The sequence below is a fragment of the Prosopis cineraria genome, unplaced genomic scaffold (genome assembly GCF_029017545.1).
Source record: "Prosopis cineraria cultivar Desert tree isolate PC_DT_omini unplaced genomic scaffold, ASM2901754v1 PC185, whole genome shotgun sequence".
NCBI classification, from domain to species: Eukaryota; Viridiplantae; Streptophyta; class Magnoliopsida; order Fabales; family Fabaceae; genus Prosopis; species Prosopis cineraria.
In genome coordinates, this window is record NW_026555512.1 from 7,408 (window position 1) to 28,879 (window position 21,472).

The 21,472-nt window shown below is 30.9% G+C and overlaps 1 protein-coding gene and 1 non-coding gene across 2 annotated transcripts; one reads left to right on the top strand and one right to left on the bottom strand.

The window, feature by feature from the left end:
- Positions 1-4,322: 4,322 nt before the first annotated feature.
- Positions 4,323-4,429, bottom strand: LOC129295778 (U6 spliceosomal RNA). The gene has a single exon (XR_008589643.1). It is a non-coding gene; the product is annotated as a U6 spliceosomal RNA (small nuclear RNA).
- Positions 4,430-6,632: 2,203 nt separating this feature from the next.
- Positions 6,633-20,678, top strand: LOC129295776 (receptor-like protein 9b). Its single transcript, XM_054934339.1, has 6 exons — positions 6,633-6,948; positions 7,099-7,179; positions 7,703-7,849; positions 9,819-11,794; positions 19,192-19,294; positions 20,251-20,678. Exons 1-6 carry the CDS (start codon positions 6,633-6,635, stop codon positions 20,676-20,678), a joined length of 3,051 nt encoding a protein of 1,016 aa, XP_054790314.1.
- Positions 20,679-21,472: the final 794 nt, after the last annotated feature.

The following is a 21,472-nucleotide window of genomic DNA, read 5'->3' on the forward strand; positions in this document are numbered from 1 at the left end:
TATTTTTCAAAAATTTTATAATTAATATTTGTATATGATATGTACAAGATTTTATTGATGAATAGTTCATTTACTTGAGAGTCAATGACTTTTTTATTCAAATATTACTTTTTTCATAGTCAAATATGAATACTTTTATATATTTTAGGAAAAAATTATATATAAGTCTCATGAAACTAACTTATTTACAAATAAATTTTATAAAATTTAAAAACTACAATTAAATTTTTTGAGACTTGAGTGTAATTTAAAATTAAGATAAAAATATAAGAATACCCTAATTAAAACATATATACATTATATTAGTTAAATAATAATACTCCAATTAAACACACATATATATATTATATTAGTTGTGAACTCATGTGAAGGATCTCATTGCAAAGGACTTTCATCTATGAGGTAGATACAGCCGCCAGGATGAGCTTCCTGAAGTGATCATTAAGTCCAATGGCTTGTAGGGTATCATAATGAAGTCTCAAGAGAGTTTGTCAAAAGCTTTTTCTCGCAAATAATAATTATTTTATTGAGCCTAGTCCTTAATCTTTTTGTGCTTATTTGGGTTATCACCTCTCTAAGTGACAAGTCAACATATTCATTACTGTTAGCACCATATCATCATCCCTCTGAACATATTTAACAATAAAGGGACTAATGTTGTAGGTAAGAAAAACTAGAGCAATCTAGGACAATGGAAAAAAGTACTGGGACATATGTCAAAACATATTCAAATTTTAGAGTTATTGTAAAAAACTATTACACATTAAATTAACAACAAAATTCAACATGGAAATTAGAGATTTTCTGAGAGCTCGAGAGGATTTTTATTTAAGCTTCATTCCAAGAGAAGCAAACAGTGCTGCAGATTTGTTAGCTAAACATGGTTTGTCAGTTTCTAGAACTTTTGATTCTGCCCCTATTTTCTTACGGGCTATGATTCAACATGATGTTATGGGATTAAATTCCCAACCTCTTTGACTTTTAACTTTGGGCTAGTTCCCTCCTTTGTTATAAAAAAATAAAAAAATTTACAACAAATTACACTGTTAACAAATTATGGACAATATTATTCATTTTCTCAAACTCTATATAATGCATGTGGCTATCCATCGTAACTCTTAAAATATACCAAATAAAATTTATGTATAATGCAGGGAAGTTAACGCACGAGACCTGCGTACGTAGTTGTTTACCGCGGATATTAATATATATATACAGCTTGTTATATATTTTTCATTAATATTAATTAAATGTTGTTATATATGGCGTTTCAGAAAATTAACCACCATCTTTAATTTGAATATCAAATAAGTGGATGAGAAGTGCCGATTCCACACCAAACGATAATTATTTACCAGAAAAATTCATTTTTAAAAAAGTTAATTGCTGTGTGCATAAACATACCAAATTGCATTGACAAAGGAATCAGGTAATTCCTTAATTTTAATCTCATTTTAGGAGTGAATTTAAAAAGGTGAGACATGAATCTCTTAAAAATAAATCCTTGATATATCTTCAAACATGCACATGCTTGAATAACAACGTTAAAATGGCAACGAAAAGGTGTGAAGAGGGGCCTCACTACAACTCTTGACTATTTAAATAATACTTGATTATTAGATTTCATGTAAAACCCAGAATGAACAAAGAGAATAAAACCAATGAACAATCCTTAAAAAAAAAAATTCCACAATCAACATTTTCGAAGTGGATTCGATGAACAACTTAGATTCCAATCGTTCCCATTTCAAGGCATCACTTATTTAGTTATTTTTCTTACTTTTTTTTTATTTAGAAAAAAAGTTTATTAGGTGAGCTATATCTTTGGTTTTACCAAGATTATAATTCTAGTTTAAAGAATGCTTATTAGGACTACAACATAGGACACTCTCCCTTAGGACTACAATATAAGATATCTTCTAAAAGTATAACTTAATTCAAAATATAGGACATTAGGTTATTTTTATAATTGCTTTTCTAATAATACCCCTACTTCTTTTATCATTCTTTCGGAAAAAATGATTGTTGAAATTTCAATTTTTATTATTATGATATGTTTATCCGATTATTATGGGACTTATATAAGATACTTAATGAGATATAATTGAAAAGATATACAATGTTTTAAGAAATAAAGGTTTTACTTAATTTTTTTATAATATATTGTGATCCAGGGAGAATTGTTTACTAATAAGGTCTGACATTAGTAACAAAATTTGAACCCACGATTTGTAAATTATACGTAAAATTTTTATCAGCCAGATTAGTTATGTTAACCTATTTTCTGACTTTTTGTTGTATTATTCTTGGCGCATTGGAATCGTTGGGTAATTAATCAAGTTCAACGAAAATTTGGTTTAGTTTAATATTAGTGCACCAAGTTATTACCCCAATTAACCACAGCATTTAATTTATAGATAACGTATGGAAGGCTTTAGACGTGTAGTTTACTTTCCGGCAACCATGGAACCATCAAGTCTGACTTCGCACAGGGTCCCTTTGACGGGTCATTGTTTGTTTGAATGTGCAAGAACGCATCAAAAGCACATGCACTGATTTTCAATATATAGTTGTGATATGAAAATAAAACTTGTCTGTTGTAAAAAAAAAAACAAAAAACTTGTTGGGGGAACATTAGCAACTGTCAGGATGAGAAATTAAGAGGTTATTACGATCCATCGTGAATTTTGGGGTAAGGAACAGTTGAGAGTCATGAGACCAAGTGAACGACTGCAAATCTACGCCAGTTATGAACTGGAACATTTGAGAGAAGATTTAGGATGTGTTTGAATTAAAAAATTCCACAACTAAGGTTAGAATGAATTGAGGCTTGCAAACTAAAGTTAATATAAAAGTATATGAATGTAATGTGATTTATATTAATTTTTTTTTAAAAAGTTTAATATGCAATTTGAATCTTGAACGATAGGTTTAGGGACGATTTAAACCATAAACTTTTAAAAGATATATTCTGAACCTTAAACAATTAAAGTTGGATAATTTCATCCTTAGTGATTAAATTTAAACAAACATCTATTATTTTTTTTAAATTGGGGCCTAATGTGAGATTTTTATCCAATTTTACTCTTCCTTTCTCTTCTACTCTCATTTGAGGACAATCACATATTAGACTTCATTTTTTAAAAAAATTGATGGATGTTTGTTTAAATTTAATAGTGGAGTAAAATTGCTTCAACTTTAATTGTCTAGGGTTCAGAATATATCTTTTAAAAGTTTAAAGTTCAAATCTCTCCTGAATCTATAGTTCGAGGTTCAAATTATATATTAATCCTTTTTTAAAATTTAATTCGACAAATTAAAATTTATTTAGGTGATTTGATTGAAATGTTAACTTAGACATATAATGACAACAAAAAGATATGAATTTTATAATATACTCCCTCCATTTCAAATTATAGGAAACTTTTTAAAAAAATTCAATGTCCCAAAATATAAAACACTTTTATAAAAATAAGGTTTCATTAATAATTCTTTTTCAATATTACCCTTTTCATATATTCTCTTTCTTCAATATTCTTTCATCAATAGAGTATTAAATGAAGGGTATTTTTGAAACTTTATATTTTTATCTTGAAAAAGTAAGGTTGTAAAGTGTATTTAATGAGTTTTATTGATATGTAAGATTTTGTCTAAAAGTATCTTATAATTTGGGATGGAAGAAGTATATTTTTGTAATCCATTTGATATTTTAAGAAAAAGAATCATAAACTTTAAATTACATTTTTTCAAAAGGTAGACTTAAAAAATCTAAAATAAATCAATTTTTTAAAACTAATAATTATTTAAAAAATAGTCTAATTTGATCTTCTTAAGAAAAAAATAATAAAATTTAAATTAATTTTTTTAAAAATAGTAAAAAATAATAAAATTTAAATTAATTTTTTTAAAAATAGTCTGTATAAAATTAAGTATTATTTAAGAAATTATAAAACATTAAATTAATAAATCTTAAACATGTTTTTTATTCGAGGAGGATTTGGAGTTGACCGAAGAATAGATCTGCAAATGACATAAGTATCTCAAGCATGGCTCAAAGGATTGAAGATGAAGAAATAAGGTTGCTGTTTTGGGTGAGCACATCAAAGATTCGTCTTTATTTTTTAGGAGCTGTGCCTGATCTTTGTTGCTTTCTTACGTTGCGAGCAGAATGGACTAGTTTTTGTTCTTCCAATGAGCTTTAAACACTCTAGCCTAGATTTGGGCCACTCATTTAGGTTTGATGTAAACCAAAGCACAAACAGGACATCAAGTTCAATGAAAATTTGATTTAGTTTAATATTAATGCAACTAGTTATTATCTTAATTAACCATAATATTTATGGCTTTGTGCGTGTCATCTTTATGCAGGAGCCATACTAATCCTATCTGTATCTTTCCAATTTTATAAGGGACTAAATCATAACATAAAATTTATAGGCAAACGCATGGAAGACTTTAGACGTGTAGTTTACTTCTGGCATCATTGTCTCGTCTACTATAAAGTCGTTGATCGTGTTGATAAGTCAAAAGCACTTGCGCTGATTTTGAATAGCATTGATGAGAAATTAATAAAGTGAAACTTGTGCGGAGAACATTTTTATCAACTGTCAAGATCATGAATAGGTCAAGTCCAACAGAATCGTGTCCTTCGGGTAAGGAATATTTAAGGCTTGTCTGGATTTGATCACTTCTTTTTTCCCCCCCAAAACTATTATGTAAATAAATTTGTAAAAATTACTTTTCCAAATAAAGAAAATGAAAATCTGTTTGATTATACTAATTTTCAGTGGTTAATAATGATGGCCTATAGTAGTTTATTCTAGCTAAATATAATTTACAATAGTTAAATGGATTGAGCTTTAACAAAAAAGAAAATAAATATTTCCTCCGTTCGAAAATATAAAGTATTTTTTAAAAAGTTGGATATTAAAAAATATAAAGTATTTTTAATCTTTCGAGGTATAATCATTACTTTGTTTAAAGTGCCTTTATTGATAATAAATTTATATTTATTGTATAAGGTGTTTCATAAGGGTAAATATAAAATGATAGGGTTAGTTGTAAGTAGGTAATTATTTTATTAAAAGTAATATTTAATTAAAAATATCTTATATTTTTGAAGAGAGGGAATAGTTATGTAAACATTTAAATTCAAAACACTTAACTAATAAATTTTTTTTATTTTTAAAAATAGAAAACAAGCGCCTTATCTTCACGCCATTTTTCAAGCTATGTTGATCTCTTAGTTTCATATGTTTTCTTTCATTTTTATTATAGTAAAATACTTTAATGCCTCTATTTTATCTTAATTACATATATTTCTCTTTTATTTTGAAAACTTATATGTATCTTCTCTAGTATGAGTAGTAACAAAATACAAACGTTTTCTTTATTTTTAAGATTTTATTCTCATTTATTCAATCATTAGTTGAATGTCAAGTCACATATGTTGAATTAACATATCTTTATTTAAAGATAAATATTATTTAAAAATCATAAAATTACCCAAAAACTTAATGCTAATATTTTTTTAATTTTTTATTTATATTTTAATTTTTTAGTTATGTAAATGTATTTCTTTAGTAATTTTATAAAAAAATTAAATCCATAAATTGGTTAAAATAATATTCAAACACACAATTAAATACATTTATGAAATAAGAATTTAATATAATAAATTACTCAATATAATTTACATTTATTTGTATTTAAATTTCAATGATTTTAACATAAAAATTTTAAATTATTTATTTAAATATTGATATAATTAATTATTTAAATTTTTTTAAATTTGGAGAGAGAGTAGACAATTAGACGATTAGGGAAAATTAATAATTTTAAAGTTTTTAACATAATTATAAATAAAAAATTAAGTATTTTAGAGTTTTTAACAGAATATTCCTATTGAGGTTAAATATTGGATTAAAGTGTAGGTTTTAAAACTAAAGAGGAGATCTCTGTAATTTTAGCAAAATGGAAAGAAGGTCACTGTATTATACTCTCTTTTTTTATTATATTTTATTTATTTTCAAAGGCCATCTTATTTTATGTATTTTTTATATATCTATCTAATATTCAATAATACTATACCATATTCGAACTTTATTGAGTCTAAATAGGAGCAAATCTTCGAAAAATGTTTTCCATACTTACACAGACTTAAATATAAAAGATTTTGTGTTTAAGTGACTACAATTCGGTCTACTAAAAGTTTTGGACCAGCATATGTTGGCATTTTCATATTTTAAGTATTTTTCCTGATTGGTTCAAAAAGATAAACATTTAAGAACTTACGGAAAATCGAAATTACGGCTAAGGTGGACAAATCCTCCAAAATTAATTTTCATCGTGTTAATTACTCCAAGAATATGAGTCTGGATACAAAAAATTTCTGTGTGACCATTCCAGACCGTCCGATGTAATATAGAACAGACAAACGATTATCATCTACCTTTTCTCCACGAATAAGATATTTTGGAATAGCAAAAATGAAATTTCCTCATCGCCGTTATAAATAGATGAACAAGAACGCAATTGAAGACACACACAAATAACGAAGCATATATACTGAAAAATGGGATATTTAGTGAGAGAACAAGCGTGGTGGGTGGTGGGTGGTGGTAGTAGTGATAATGATATTATTAGGATTTAATGGAGGAGGAGAGGGGTGCTTGGAAGAAGAGAGAGAAGCTCTTGTGAAGCTGAAAGAAGCCTTCAATCACCCACATGGATCTTCTCTTCCTTCTTGGAATAACGTTACCAATCATTCTGATTGCTGCACTTGGGAGCGTGTTCACTGTGACAACTCTACTCACAGAGTGATAGAGCTTGATCTGAGTGGCACCAGAGCTGAAGAGTTGGGACACATCAAATGGTCACTTAATGTTTCTTATTTCCTTCCTTTCCACCAACTTCAAATTTTAGATTTGTCTGGGAATTACTTGTCAGGTTCACTCTTTCCTTCAACTATTTTATCATTCACCCACATGTATTTAACCAGAGGATCTAGTTCACGAGATTTACATGTCATTTTTAATCGATCCTTGCAGTAAATATTCAGTAAAGTAATTGATCACATGCATGTTGTTTGTGGAGCAGGGCTGTTTGGGGATATTAGGCTCGACAATTTGGAAGATTTGTCTTTCTCAGTTAATGAGCTCAAGGAAGCCCCATCTTTTGGTGATTGGTTTTTATCTTCCTTTTAAATGGCATCTTTTTATTACGGAATCATGCATCAAATTTATTTCTATTTCGACAGAGATGGGTTATAGAGATTCTTAAAAAAAAAGATATATCACAAGAAATATAAAGACAGCAGAACTTTTCTCTATCAGATCCTTAAAACGCTTTTCTTATATTTTCCCTTGATTTCGTCCAGAAGTTAATTGATACTAATAAACTCATGGATTTGCCGTGTTTCTTTATTCAAAGAATTGAAAGATCAGTCAAACTTTTAAGGATTTTTTAGAATACTTAAGAGTTAAATGTAAGTTGACGTAAGGTTTTACTTAATTTATGATGGAAACTGACTAAAGAGATAAATGATAAAAAACTTTTGACAAAAATATAAAACAATAGGTAATGGAAGTAGCACTATTCATTAAGGTTATAGGGCATTTTATTCACATAAATGATCCATTCAAAAGCTTCTAATTAAAGGAGCAACTTGCTTATTGTACATTTTCATTATGGCATTTGACAGATCTTTCTCATTCACGCAATTTGAAGATGCTGGACCTTTCTTCGAATTCCTTGGAGGGCACTCTTCCAGAATCTATAACGTCTCTTACTTCCCTCGCTGATTTGTTTTTAGAAGATAATAACTTGAATGGCTCACTACCACAACGAGGTACGCATAAATTTATACCATCTGCAGTAAAAATAATCCATTAATTGAGTGTTCCACCATTAAGATTAGATTACATAGAAATGAAATTAGAACGTCATTTTTGTTGAACTTTTCATTACCCTGAACTGAATAATTTTGAGATATTTTTATACCTAAACGTTTGAAATCACCTAGCCTATTCATTTCAAGTTTTCAACATAAATGCACCTCAATGAGTCAATGTTTCCGTTTTCTCCTTCTGTGGGCCCCACTATTTTGCACAAGTGGCTAACACCTCATCTTTTCCTCTCACTCTCCCCTCTCTCTCCTCCCCAATTTGTCATCGTCCTCTCTCTCCTCATCATCCTCTCTCTCCCACCCCCCCCCCACAGATAAATAAAAATGACCCTACGAAAAAAATGCACCGAAGCATCAACAAGATGGTCATATTCGACCGGACCAACTTTGGCCCCTCCAACATCTCTCTACCAAACAGTCGTTGCGGCTTCAACCATCGTGAAATGGCTCTGAAAGTCGACTGCACCACACATTCCATCCTACACGACGTTTCTTCCATCTCCCTCCGCCCCCTCACCATCCAGACCGACACATGGTGCTCCTTTATCGCCGTTGACTCCTTCGCCCGCAAACTCTATGGGGACGCAAATTTGGTTAATTGAATTCTGGTATGGTGTATTTATTACAGGTTCTCTACGTTGTATCCACCCTATGTGATGTGTCTCTGTGTGTGAATTCAAGCCTCCTCTCGTGGCTTTGCCTAGTCCACACAGTTAAGATTAGCGCACACCACGCTGCTTTCTATTGTACTCTCTATAACATGAACACTGTGAGTCAGTACGCCCACTCTATGTCGCATTCGTTCCATCACTCGCTTCTCTAAACCTCTTTTTCGGGCCAGCGCCATCTTACTCTATATCCCTGCTCTATTGCTCGATTCTCAAGCTTAATCCTTTTTTCTGGGTCTCAATCTTCATATGCTCCCCTATGAATAGGCGCTCACTCTTTATACTTGTTTGATTCTCCTGGTGGCGTGCTTCGTTTCATGCCGCATGGTCTATGCTTCGTTTCAGGTTCTCTCTCTCACCTTGTTCTTCGTCATCACTTGCATGTGCATGGCCGAAATGCCTATGCTTCGGTGCATTTTCGGGCAGGATATTTAGTAGAGGAGAGAGAGGACGATGAGAAGAGAGAAGGGAAGTTATCAGTGATATTTACAGAAGAGAGAGGGCGAGATGAGAAAGTGGGGAGGAGAGAGGGGAGAGGAAGAAGGAGGGAGAGTGAGAGGGGAATAAGTTGTCAGCCACTGGTGCAAAATGGTGAGGGGCCTGCAAAACGGAAAACACAACCTTTAAGGTGCGTTAATGTTATCAAGGCAAGTGAATTCAGACGATTAGGGATAAAAATGACTAAATCAACTTCAGGACACCTGGATATTTTACAAGAAAAGTTTTGAGGGCAGAAATGTTCCTTATCCAAAAATTTATTTACAATCTATCACATTCTTGTTGATGAAAATTTTAGTTTAAAACGTGGTCAATAATACACACAACCTTGGCAATAAGGATTAAAAAAGAATAATAAAATCGAGCTGTATTGGCACATCTAGTGTCGGTTCCATTTTCATACATAGGCTAAATTACAATACTATCAAATTGCAAATTTCATCACTTTCCTTGTTTTTCTCCATGCATTCTTAATTATTTATTTACGTTTTAGAACATGATTCTCCTGCTTTCAAATATATTCTGTTAGTTCATCATATGCATATTTGGGCTTATGGTCTGACGGCTTTGTTTTTTGGGACCCAACTGTTAATTAAAATTCATTTGTTAAACATGGACTCTCATTTCTTAAAAAAATGAATTGAGCTCAAAGTTTAAACCTTTAAGCTATTAGTTCAAGTTTTATAATTTCATTTTACTGCAGAACTGATTAAATAAGTTTAACAAATAAAAATTGGATATTACAGGAGGCTTGTGCGATATGAAGAATCTTGCAGCATTGGATCTTAACTCCAATAAATTTGAGGGGCAACTTCCTGCATGCATCGGCAATTTGACGTCTCTACATATACTTGCTCTTCGAAATAATGGTTTTGAAGGAACCTTTCCTTCCTCGCTATTTCAGGCTTTAAGATCCCTAGTCTTATTTTCTCTGTCTGACGACAATTTCAATGGCTCATTCTCACTCTCTTTGCTTGCCAACCACTCCAACCTCCAAATCTTTCGTATGGAATGCTATAATGCAAATCTCAAGCTTGAAACTGAGAATCCCCCATTTATCCCTTCCTTCCAATTGAGGGTTTTACGCATCCACAACTGCACTCTGGTAGCAAACAACAACAAAATGCCTACCTTTCTTCTTCATCAATATGACTTGCTAAGTCTACAACTTAGCCACTTAAGCATGACAGGAATTTTCCCATCTTGGCTTTTGACAAATAACACAGAATTAAATTATTTCAGTCTGGCCAACAATTTGTTCACTGGTCCATTTGAGCTCAATTCCACCTCAAAATTGCTTCAAATGCAATTTTTCAATGTTTCCTCAAATCCCATTGAAGATGAAGTGCCTTCTCACATTGGCTCCTTTTTTCCCAACTTGATTTCTCTGGACATGTCTTCATGTTCACTGCGAGGTAGCTTCCCAGCTTCAATAGGTGAAATGACACAATTGAATGATCTTGACTTGTCACACAATAATTTATCGGGTTACTTGCCCCAAGAATTCGGTCGTGCTAGCACTGAGTTGAGGTTTGTTCCAACTGGGATTATAAATAGTACTGAATTGAGAATGTTGGATTTAAGCGCCAACCAACTATCAGGTGAAATACCTAGTTGGATTGGAAATTTTCAACATATGAGTTACCTCATTTTGTCCAAGAATTCTTTCACAGGTTCACTACCAAAAAGCTTTTGCAACTTAACTAGACTGACTTATCTAGAGCTTTCTAAAAATAAATTCAATGGCTCTTTGCCAAGTTGTCTCAATATGCCGTTGTTGAAGTATTTGCATTTGCAAAGCAACCAATTCACAGGACCTATACCTTCTACTTTGGCCAACTCCTCCTTATTGACCTTGGACTTCACGAACAACAATTTTTCAGGTCAAGTTCCAAGATTGTTTAGCTTGCTTTTGAATTTAAGGGTCCTCATCTTAAAAGAAAACAAATTTAATGGTTCTATTCCTATTGATTTATGTGAGCTCAAGAAGATAAACATACTTGATCTTTCTCAAAATAAGCTTTCTGGAAGGATACCCTATTGCTTGAATAACGTCGCATTTGGAAAGAAGAATGCACCTAGAGAAACCAATATAGGAAATTTTAATGTGTCCTGGACGACAAGAGGCTTAAGATATACATTGAACGCTCCACCTTATAAAGTTAGTTTAAGTGAAAGCAAGGAAATTATTACATTGTCTAGAGATCAAGAAGTCGATTTTACAACCAAAAGCAGGCATGAATCTTACAAAGGAAATATTTTGAATTTCATGTCAGGACTGGATCTCTCAGGAAATCAATTGACAGGTGAAATCCCTTCACAAATTGGATATTTAAGCACTATCCACACTTTAAATCTGTCAAAGAATGATTTGAAAGGACCCATTCCAGTTTCATTTTCCAACCTTAAGCAAATAGAAAGCCTAGATCTTTCACACAACAAATCAACAGGCCACATTCCTGCACAATTAACGCAACTTTACTTCTTGTCTATCTTTTCTGTGGCTCATAATAATCTATCTGGAAGGATACCTGACATGAAAAATCAATTTTCAACTTTTGAACCAAATAGTTATGAAGGGAACCCTTTTCTTTGTGGCCCACCTCTACAGAAAAATTGCTCGTCTATTGACAAACTATTAAGGGGAAACAAGCAACCTCATCATTCAGAAGATGAGGACTTCCAAAATATCTTCTTGTGGACTTTTGCTGGAGCATTTGGGGTCTTTTTTCTGGGTGTAATTATAGTTCTTTACTTTAACCCTTACTTTTGCAATTACATATTATTAGAGAGTGTTTTAGCAAGTTATTTGTACCGGTGGAAGCATAAAAGAAAGACCTTTTAATAGTTCCTGTGAATTTGATAAGTAATGTAATTGATGTTGATCTCTATTAGTAGAATAATGAAAGAGGGCGTGGCTTTTTCGAAGTCTTGTCATGATCAGGAAGAAAGTTTGTTTGAACTCACGAGTATTATTTTAAAAGACTAAGTTTCAACTCGAGAAAACTTGGTCAACCAGCGAGCTCAGTGAGTTGACCTGGGCTGGATTTTATTATTATTATTTTTTCTTTTCTTTTCTTTTCTTCCTTCCCCCTTCTAAATTGTGATCAACCCTAAATTAAATCTGAATCCCTTAATATTTTTATGCTATTGTGTTTTAGTTTTCAGAAATTTTTAATTAATATTTGTATAGGATATGTATAAGATTTTATGGATGAATATTCCATTTACTTAAGAGTTAATGACTTTTTTTATTTAAATATTACTTTTTTTTTCATAGACGAATATGAATAATTTTATATATTTTAATTAAATTATATTATTTTAATCATAATTGATTTGACCTTAGTTAGACTACTAACTCTTGAATCACTATTTCGATTTGTTCCATGATCAATCTAATTTTTAGTACCTTATTTCAAAGTATCATTAAGATTTCTAGTCATACATTTGACACATTATGTTACAACTAATGCATTCAATATATTTTAAATTGTACTCCCTCTGTTCAAAAATATAAGGCATTTTTTGAGAAGTTGGATGTTAAAATGTAAGGCATTTTTAGTTTTTCAAAGTGAAATCATTACCTTTTTTTCAAAAGCACCCCTAGTAACTTTATATTTATTGTAGGGCATTTAATAAGGGTAAATATGAAAAGATAGTGTGAGTTTGAAAGTAAGTAACTACTTTATTGGGGGTGTGATTCTATTAAAAATGCTTTATATTTTTAAACGGAGGGTAGTTGTTGTGTCTCAACAGCTTCATGCATATATGATATTTTTAATTTTTAATATTAGTATCAATATACATGCAATATTGGTAAGTCAGCCATAACAATTGGTCCAATTAGTTTGAGATTTGTATCCGTGAGCAAGATCTCAAATTCTAGTCTTATATATGGAACAACTTAATCTGAATTAGTGGGGAAAATTACTGGGTGTGATTTGATCTCACCCAATCCAAATTTGGCGATTCTTTAAATTCTATGTAATTAAATTCTATGTAATGCATGGAGACCCATTTATAGAAAATTGATTTTATTTAACTGAAAAAATATGGGGTTAAAAAGAGGTACAAACATTATTTAAGAGAGAATGACAAGTATGTCTAAAGTATGGAAAAACATAATTATTGATCCCAATAATCTTAACGTGTTTTGTTATAGGTCGTTATAATTTTTTTTGTTATTCAAAGTGCCCCTAGTTTTTCCTTTTCATAGTATTAGTCCCTTTATTTGTATGGTCGTGAGGAAGCTAGATGACGAGGGCTCATATTCCCTGTTGGATATCCTCCTAGTCTCTTTATTTTTAAACATGCTTGGAGGGACAATGATGTGGCATTAGTGGTGTTAAATATGTTGACTTGTCATTAATGGTGCTAATGAGGATGTTGTTAAAATCTCGAGAGGCGACATGTTTTTATCAGATTGGAAAAAAACAAAAAAAACAGAGAGAGGCTTGAATGGCAAAGAAGAGGTGGATTCATTTTTTTTTCCTCAACAAAATTAGAGATCTCTCCCAGTCCAGAAGCAGCAGAGAGGATTCTCTCATTTTCCTTTCCATCATCTTCTTAATTAATTTTTAACCATTGGCTGATTTAGATTTAATCTCCTCCAAAATATTTCATTTCATTTTACTTTTATTGTATTTTTTAATTGTTCTCATTAAATTTTAGCAATTTCAATTTATTATTTATATTTTTTATAATTTAATATTTTAATAATAATTTTATAATAAATCACATTTAAACCGTCTAAGACGTAATGTGACTAGAAAAAGGGGGAAAAAAGGAGAAAGATGATGAAAAGAAAGAGGAGAGTATCCATGCCCACATGAGAAGAGGAAGGTGACGTGTTAACCATACAAGCTTTCACTCATGAAAACTAAATAATGGACGCTAACTTGCGATTAATGGCTCCCCCACTTAGCCGGCGATCTCTGCTGCCCTAGCTATCGTCACCAAGTCTTCTCCCAAGTTCGTCTTTGCGTCTGAAGAATTTATTTGTTATTTGGAAAACACAATTATTTGTTATTTTTTCTTTTGTTGTATGTGCTTTTTTTCTTTTTAACATCCTCGTTGACAATCATTGGTGACGGTAGAGTTAATAAGTCAGGCAGGCCAGACTCAATTGAGTATGGAGGCATGCTCTAATCCCAGTAAGCTTTTGAAACTTAACTTATCTAAATTTTTTATTTATAAAAGAAGTATATTTTGAATATTTTTGAGATATTTTATATACTAAAAATAATGAAAATATAAAAAATTTTAATTTTTTTAAAAACATTTATAATAATGTACTCAACTATATGGTCTTAAATGATTAATTAATGTTTAATATGTTTTTAAAAAAGTAATTTTTCTTCAAGTATTCAAGCCAATGAGATAATACTTGTTGTTGTCCGGCCAAACCTGAACTTGATTGGGCTACTCAAATTTTTTTTAGTTGGCTCAAATATGCCCAAATATTAAAAAAAAATATTTTACTGAACCGAGCCCTCAATCTTTTTGTGTTTATTTGGGTTACCGCCTCTAAGTGACAAGTCAACATATTTAATATTATTAGTGCCATAACATCATCCCTTTAAACATATTTAAAAGAATAAAGAGACTAATGTTGTGGTGAGAAAAACTAGAGGAATCTAGAAAAATGAAAAAAGGTATAGAGATCTATATTAAAATACATTAAAATTTTAGGGATCAATAATTATATTTTCTCACAAAATAATAAACAAATGATAGTTAAATTATCGATAATTTTTTTTTCCAAAAAAGAATAAAAAATATCAATTTAAACAATTATAAATTTAAAAATTTTAATTGTTATAATGAAGCATTTAAGTTTTAAATGTAACTCATAGTGTATAACGAAGCATTTAAGTTTTAAATGTAACTCACACAAACACACGCACGTATGTATATATTTTGGGTTGTAAATGCAACTCATATTATAGTGAAGCGATTTTCTTTTTCTTGTTTTATGTATCGTTATACTGTACACCATGCTTTTTTAGCTTATTTACAACCAATACATATTAAAATATAACGGAGCACAGTAGGTGCTCATCAGGGGTGACCCTGAAGAATCTGGACCGTCCAGATTAATTTAATCTGGACAGTCCAGATTAAACTATTTTTTTAAAATAAAAATTTATAAATTTATAAATAAATATATTTATTATTAGTATGTACCATTTACATTTAATCAGATGAGTTCAAATTTAATATTAATCTTTTGTAATTTTTATAAATTGATCATACCAATTTAGTTTGTACTGTTCAGATTCAAAATTTTTAACTTGTTATACTATCAAATTCAAAACAATTCAGAATAAATCTGTATCATCAATTTATAAAGATTATAAAAAATTAATAAATTTAGATTTATCTGATTAAATATGAATAGTACATATTAATAATAAAATATATTTATTTAAAATTTTATAAATTTTTATTTTAAAAAAATTAAAAAAAGCAGTTAAATTTGGATGGTTTAGATTGGTTCAAGAGGGTGATGAGCACTGAATGTGCTCCCAAAAAATAACTTGTGGATAACTGTTGACGCGGTCGTCCTCGTTAATATTATTATTTGCATTCCTAATACTCAAATTGGAGGCTTTGTATTTTTTGAATGGGAACTGAAAAACATTACTAATCAAATGAAACAGAGTACATAAAAAAAAATTGACCAGGGTTTTTAAATATATTGAAGCTTTGTTATCTACATTACAAGTCCTCGGTCAAAAAAAAAAAACTACATAATGGGATATATTTGATTTGTGTTTTTAAAAAATATTTTTTATTTTTAACAATAAAAAATTTGTTCAGATAAGCGTCTTAGATTTAAATGTTTTCAATTTTTTTATTTTTTAAAAATAATAACAACTTAAAGCTGTTTTTTTCTTTTTGAAATTTTTAAATTATATTTGACTATTGTAAATTATCTTTATTTATGATTAAACACAATAGGCCATCATCATCAATTAACCAATAGCCACCGAAGACCATTCATATCGACCATTTTTCTGCCCTAAATTTTTTTAAATTAATATAATTACACAGATTTTTATTTTATTTTGTTTAATTTAAAAAATAATTTTAAAAAATTGGTTTACAAAATAATTTTTAAAAAACTAAAAAGGAACAAAACCAGACAAGCCCCTAGTTTGTTTTCTTGGTGAAATTAATGTGTGATACGTCAAGTTTAACATTAATCAGTCTATTTTTTTTACCAGAATTTTAATCAGTCTTAAACACTTATAACTAACAAAAAAAAGGGTAAATAAGCAAATTATCTTCTAAACTTTAGATATAGTAATACTATAAGCCCAAAACGTGTTAATTTATTGTGTAAATCATCACCTTAACTTTTGAAAATCATGCAATTTGGCCCCAATTGTTAACAAAAATTAATTTTGATCATTAGTTGATTAGAGAATGATAGAAAAAGACATCAAAAATTATGAAAATGGACAAAATTACAACAAAGGACAAAAAATTATAGACAATGACTGAACTTTTTTTGGGCCTTTTTAGTAATTTTTTAGTTCCTTTTCTTTCATTTTGTAATCAATTAATGGTCAAAATTAACTTTTGTTAACAGCAAGAGCCATATTACATCATTTTCAAGAATTGAAAGAATCATTTGTATAATAAATTAGTTCAGAGTCAATGGTGCTACTGGACTTAGAGTTCAATGAGTAATTTGCTCATTTACCAAAAATAAAAATGGAAAAATGACAATTAAGGACCGGTTTAGAACATTAATCCCAATTGGGGACCTTGAATATAGAAATCTCAATTAAGGACCATGGTCTTATTTGGGATTAAAAACAATGTAAATTGTCAAAAATGCCCTTGAGAGAAAAAACAAATATACTTGCACACACCAGAGCCCTATTTGCTTTGTTTTAGCGTCTCCCTCGAGCTGCTTCTTGTCCTACCTCGTTCGTGTTCTTTGTCGTTTGTCAAGTTCTCCATATTAGCTCCAGGATTGTGCAATCGTTGGTGAGAGGTCTTTTCTAGTATTGGTCTCATTTGTGTCGCACCCTTTGTGTTGTTCTGTTGCATTCTCTGTCAAAGCTCCAATTGCCATTGCTCGGATTTGAGCTCTCCTGTACTTCGCACAACTAGAAAGGTGAGAATTTTCATCTATAAAGTCTAAAACTTGTAACATGTTGTGGTTTTCAATTTTAGCAAGTATAAGAAGAACTTTGCCTGTGAGAAATGTCAGCTTAAAAAGCTGAAGTTGGACTGATGCTGTTGGATTGTTTGTTTCTGCTAGAAATTAGTAATTTTTTGGGCTGAAAATTGCAATGGAAAATAGATCTTGCTCATGTTCCTAGTGTAAAGTTTTGGGTTCCTTTGAAACGGAATGCTTCTCGTGTAAATAGAATTGGCTCAATTTTAGTAGTTGGCATTTGTTGGGATTCGATATTCTCCTTTGAAATAAAATGCTTCTCGTGTAAAAGCCTTAATGTTTATGAACATTTGTAACTGATAATTTTCTTGCTAATGTATACGACTTGAGGAAGGAGATGCTTATTTTGGGATGTTGAGTGATGTTTTAATATGTAGAATTTGATAAGGGAAAATGCAGCCCACTCCTTTACTTTGGTTCACCTACAAATTGCCCTATGAACTTTTAAAACTAGAAAATAGGTCTCTAGACTTCTGCTCTTTAGGAAATAGGTCCTTCTATCTTTACTGTCATTTTTGAATTGGCTCTTCATTTCTCCTTTGTATCATTCTTGGTACCATTTTTCCATCCTCAAAAAGCTGGACCTTAAGGCATCAAGAAATTTACAAGTTTAACTGAATCATTTCCATCATTAACCTTGTCACTCCTATCCGCAACATAATGTTTGCTAACTTCCATAAATTTCCTTCTCTTCCCGGGTTTAGAAACACCAAAAATCACTGTTGGTCCTTCTTTCTGAAGACTAGTTCTTGCAATTCTTTGTGTATACGTTTTAGTTTCATTCTTACTGTTCTTACCAATGTTAAACACTTTCTCTTTTTCTGCCAAATCAAGCAATCTCAATTCATTAGGATTTATTGGCTCCACACCCTCAATGCTCATTAATGTCTTATCCTTCCCTTTCACCTCTTTTGTACGACTACCCATCTTAGGTCATTTTTCACGTGGTGTATCACCCTATAAGTAAAATCTAAAAGCTCAGCACAGGCAAGCATTAATTATTAATCAAAATACCAGGAAAGTTGATAGTTATTTCATCTTCCTTGATCTTCTCCTTTACAATTCCTTCTTGCCAAATGATAATAAAAAGTGCCAAATGAGGTGATGATGTTAAATGTGAGTTAGACAGAAGGACCTCTTTTCTTGAGCATCAAAGTTAAGGGATCTATTCCAGCCTTGAAAGTTCAAGGGGCCATTTGTAAGCAACCCAAAGTTCTCCCTTTTTCATATGTTGGTGTGTGTGTGGGGGTGGGTTATTGTTTACATTCTCCCTTTATAACTATTTATCTTGAATTTATATAAACTTAAAATATCTTGTTTCTTATCATTTTTAATTTTTAGTACAATGGCTAACTTTTGAAGAATTTAGTACGTGGTGCATAATTGCCATGCTTGGTTGTTGCTCTTAAGCAACATAAATTGATTAGAATTGGTATAATAGAGTGAAATGTGAATCAAGATTTTCCATAGGAGGCAAGACATTTATATCTTTTGTATAAAGAAATTCTGTGGAGAAAATTCAAATTTGATGTTTGGTAAATTCAATAGTATTATTATGTGTATCAACTAGTGACGTTAGATATATTCAATAGTAGTTTGTTTTTTACCCTCATTCTTTGTGTGCAGGACAATGGCTAAAACAAAAGGAAATTCTTTAAGGCAATAAAGTTGTTCTGGCTTAAGCAAGTTTAAAGAGGCGTATCGTGGCAAGTATATAACCTAAGGAAATGATTTGAAAAAACTTAACACAAAAGCAATTACAGCATGGAAAATTTTATCATCAGAAGAACAAGATCACTATAAGCGTCTAGCTAAGGAGGAAAACACTGGTGTAAAAGCTTATGAGGTATGTTGTTTTTAACCTCAAGCATGAAAAATGTGATGAATTCAAGTAATGGTGCTGACTTGTTTTTCTTGGACAGATTTCATTTGAGACAAGGTGTTTTTCAACAAAGATGAAGAAAGTTTTTGATTATATCAAAAAGCAAAAATCTTTGAGGGATAGGGTTAATAGAATAGGTTTTGGTAAGTTTTAAATACTAAATGTCACAAGTTGCCCAGAGATTTATGCAATGAAATGATGAAGGCATTTGATCCTCCTATATCATCCCTTTTAATTAGAGGTCAAAGGAAAGTCATCAATGGCAAAGCAGTTCATGCCTTATTTGGCTTACCTAATGATGGGGAGATGGTTGATATGAATGGGAATAAGAATAAGTTAAAATCCTTAAATAAGGACTTTAAAAGAGTATCCTATAATGTAACAAAGGACAGGATACTCTTAGAGAAAGAAAATGATAAATTTGAGTTTCTTTTCATTCTCTATTACTTAGAGAATTTTCTGTGTTCAAGTTCGAGTTCCAAGATAGGTGATAAATTATTGAAGGTCATGTTTGGATTAAATTTGGGAAATGTATGTTATGATTGGTCATCGTTTATACTATCTGAGCTTAGAAAGGAAGTAGCCAAATATAAAGCATGAGAGAAGAAGGATGAGCATAAAAAAACCATTGGAGGATGCTTATTTCTTCTTGCAGTATGTGGATGCATTAAGATATAATTTGTTATAAGTTAATTGTTTTGAACAAAATTCTATGGGTTATATGACATAGATGTAAATATACAAATTTTTTACTTTCAAATGTTTTCATTAGAGCCAATTGAGGTGCCATCGCAAGAAGATACTCTGGAATATTGGATAGAGGAGAGAGTGACAGCACGAGTTCAACTTGAGAAGGCAAGTGATCATGACATTTTATATCACCCTTCTCGAGGACATGACAGCTTCTCAGTAGAGCTTCTAGAAATGAATTCATTTTATGATCCAGTAAAGGAAAAATGATGGTTGTTAATTAGCAAACTTATGTTTTATGTAATTTTAAACATATGATATTTTATATGGTGTAGGACATAAAAGAGGTATACAGAGATGTTTGTGAACTTTACACGTGGAATTGCATAAAGACTCCTCAAGCTTTAAGGTAAAAGAAGAGGAGAGGAAGTTGTTCAAAACCACAATAGTGAAGAGGAAGAGGAGGAAGAGTTGGGACATGAAGACAAAGAAGAGGAAGGAGAATTGATAGGAGATGAAAAGGAAGATGAAGGGGGATTTGGGGAAGATCAAAAGAAAGACGAGGAAGGACAAGCAGAAGGAGATGAAAATGAAGAGGAAGGGAAATCCAGAGAAGATAAAAAGGAAGAAGAGGATGGACAAGTAGAAGGTGATGAAAATGAAGAGGAAGGAGAATCGGGTGTACAAGAAAAAGAAGCAGAAAAGAAAATTAGAAAACAAGATTCTAAGGGTAAAATGACACTAAGAAGGTCACAACGACAAATAATCAGCACTATTCATTCACCCTTTTTGAATGATAGAGGGAAGGCAAAAAGAGGATGTGAAGAAAGAGGATAATGTATAGAGAAAGAAGTTTACCAATACTGTGCAAAGTCTATTCAACCAAATGAAGGATATGAGTATGATATTCAACCTTACTAGTTGATGTGTTTATAATCGATTGGTTGATATAATTTTGTTTTCTCTAACAAGAAAATTGTGGAGATTGAGAAGTATTATTTGACAAGATATAAATGTAAGTGTCTAGATTCTAGATAATGGATTAGTAGTTCGGTGAGAAAGTATGCTAGTTAAAATAGATCAAGTTATAGTAAAATTTTAATGTAACTTTTATTTTTTATGCAAGTTGTTACATTAATTGGATGACTTTTGGTCAATGAGCAAAAAGAAAAGGATCAAGTTGTGCGGCGATACATTTTTATCCAGATTTTACAATTTGTCTTACGATTTAATTCCTTTATTTTATTAGGTGCTTATAACTTATAAGTATTAAATTTTTCATTTTAGGGAACCATAATTCACCAACAAAAAAGATGGGATTTGGATAGCCATTTGAAGGACTTTATGCCAACTAACATCGGGTATAATAAAGGAGATTGCGATTTCATTTTTTTCCTTATAGTGTTTGCATTGCATTAGTTTTGCTATGTTGTGGAGCCAAAAACAATCACAATGTATGTACTGGACTCGATGCTACCACCTGATAAAGAATCAAAGAAGAAAAAAAAAAGAATATAAAGAAAGCAAAGGAAGCTCTGTTACTAAAAGAGAAAGAAAAAAATGGCATACTTTATAGTATGCATTTTCTCATATAATGTCATATAAAATTTTTTCAGTGAAAGCTTCTCATT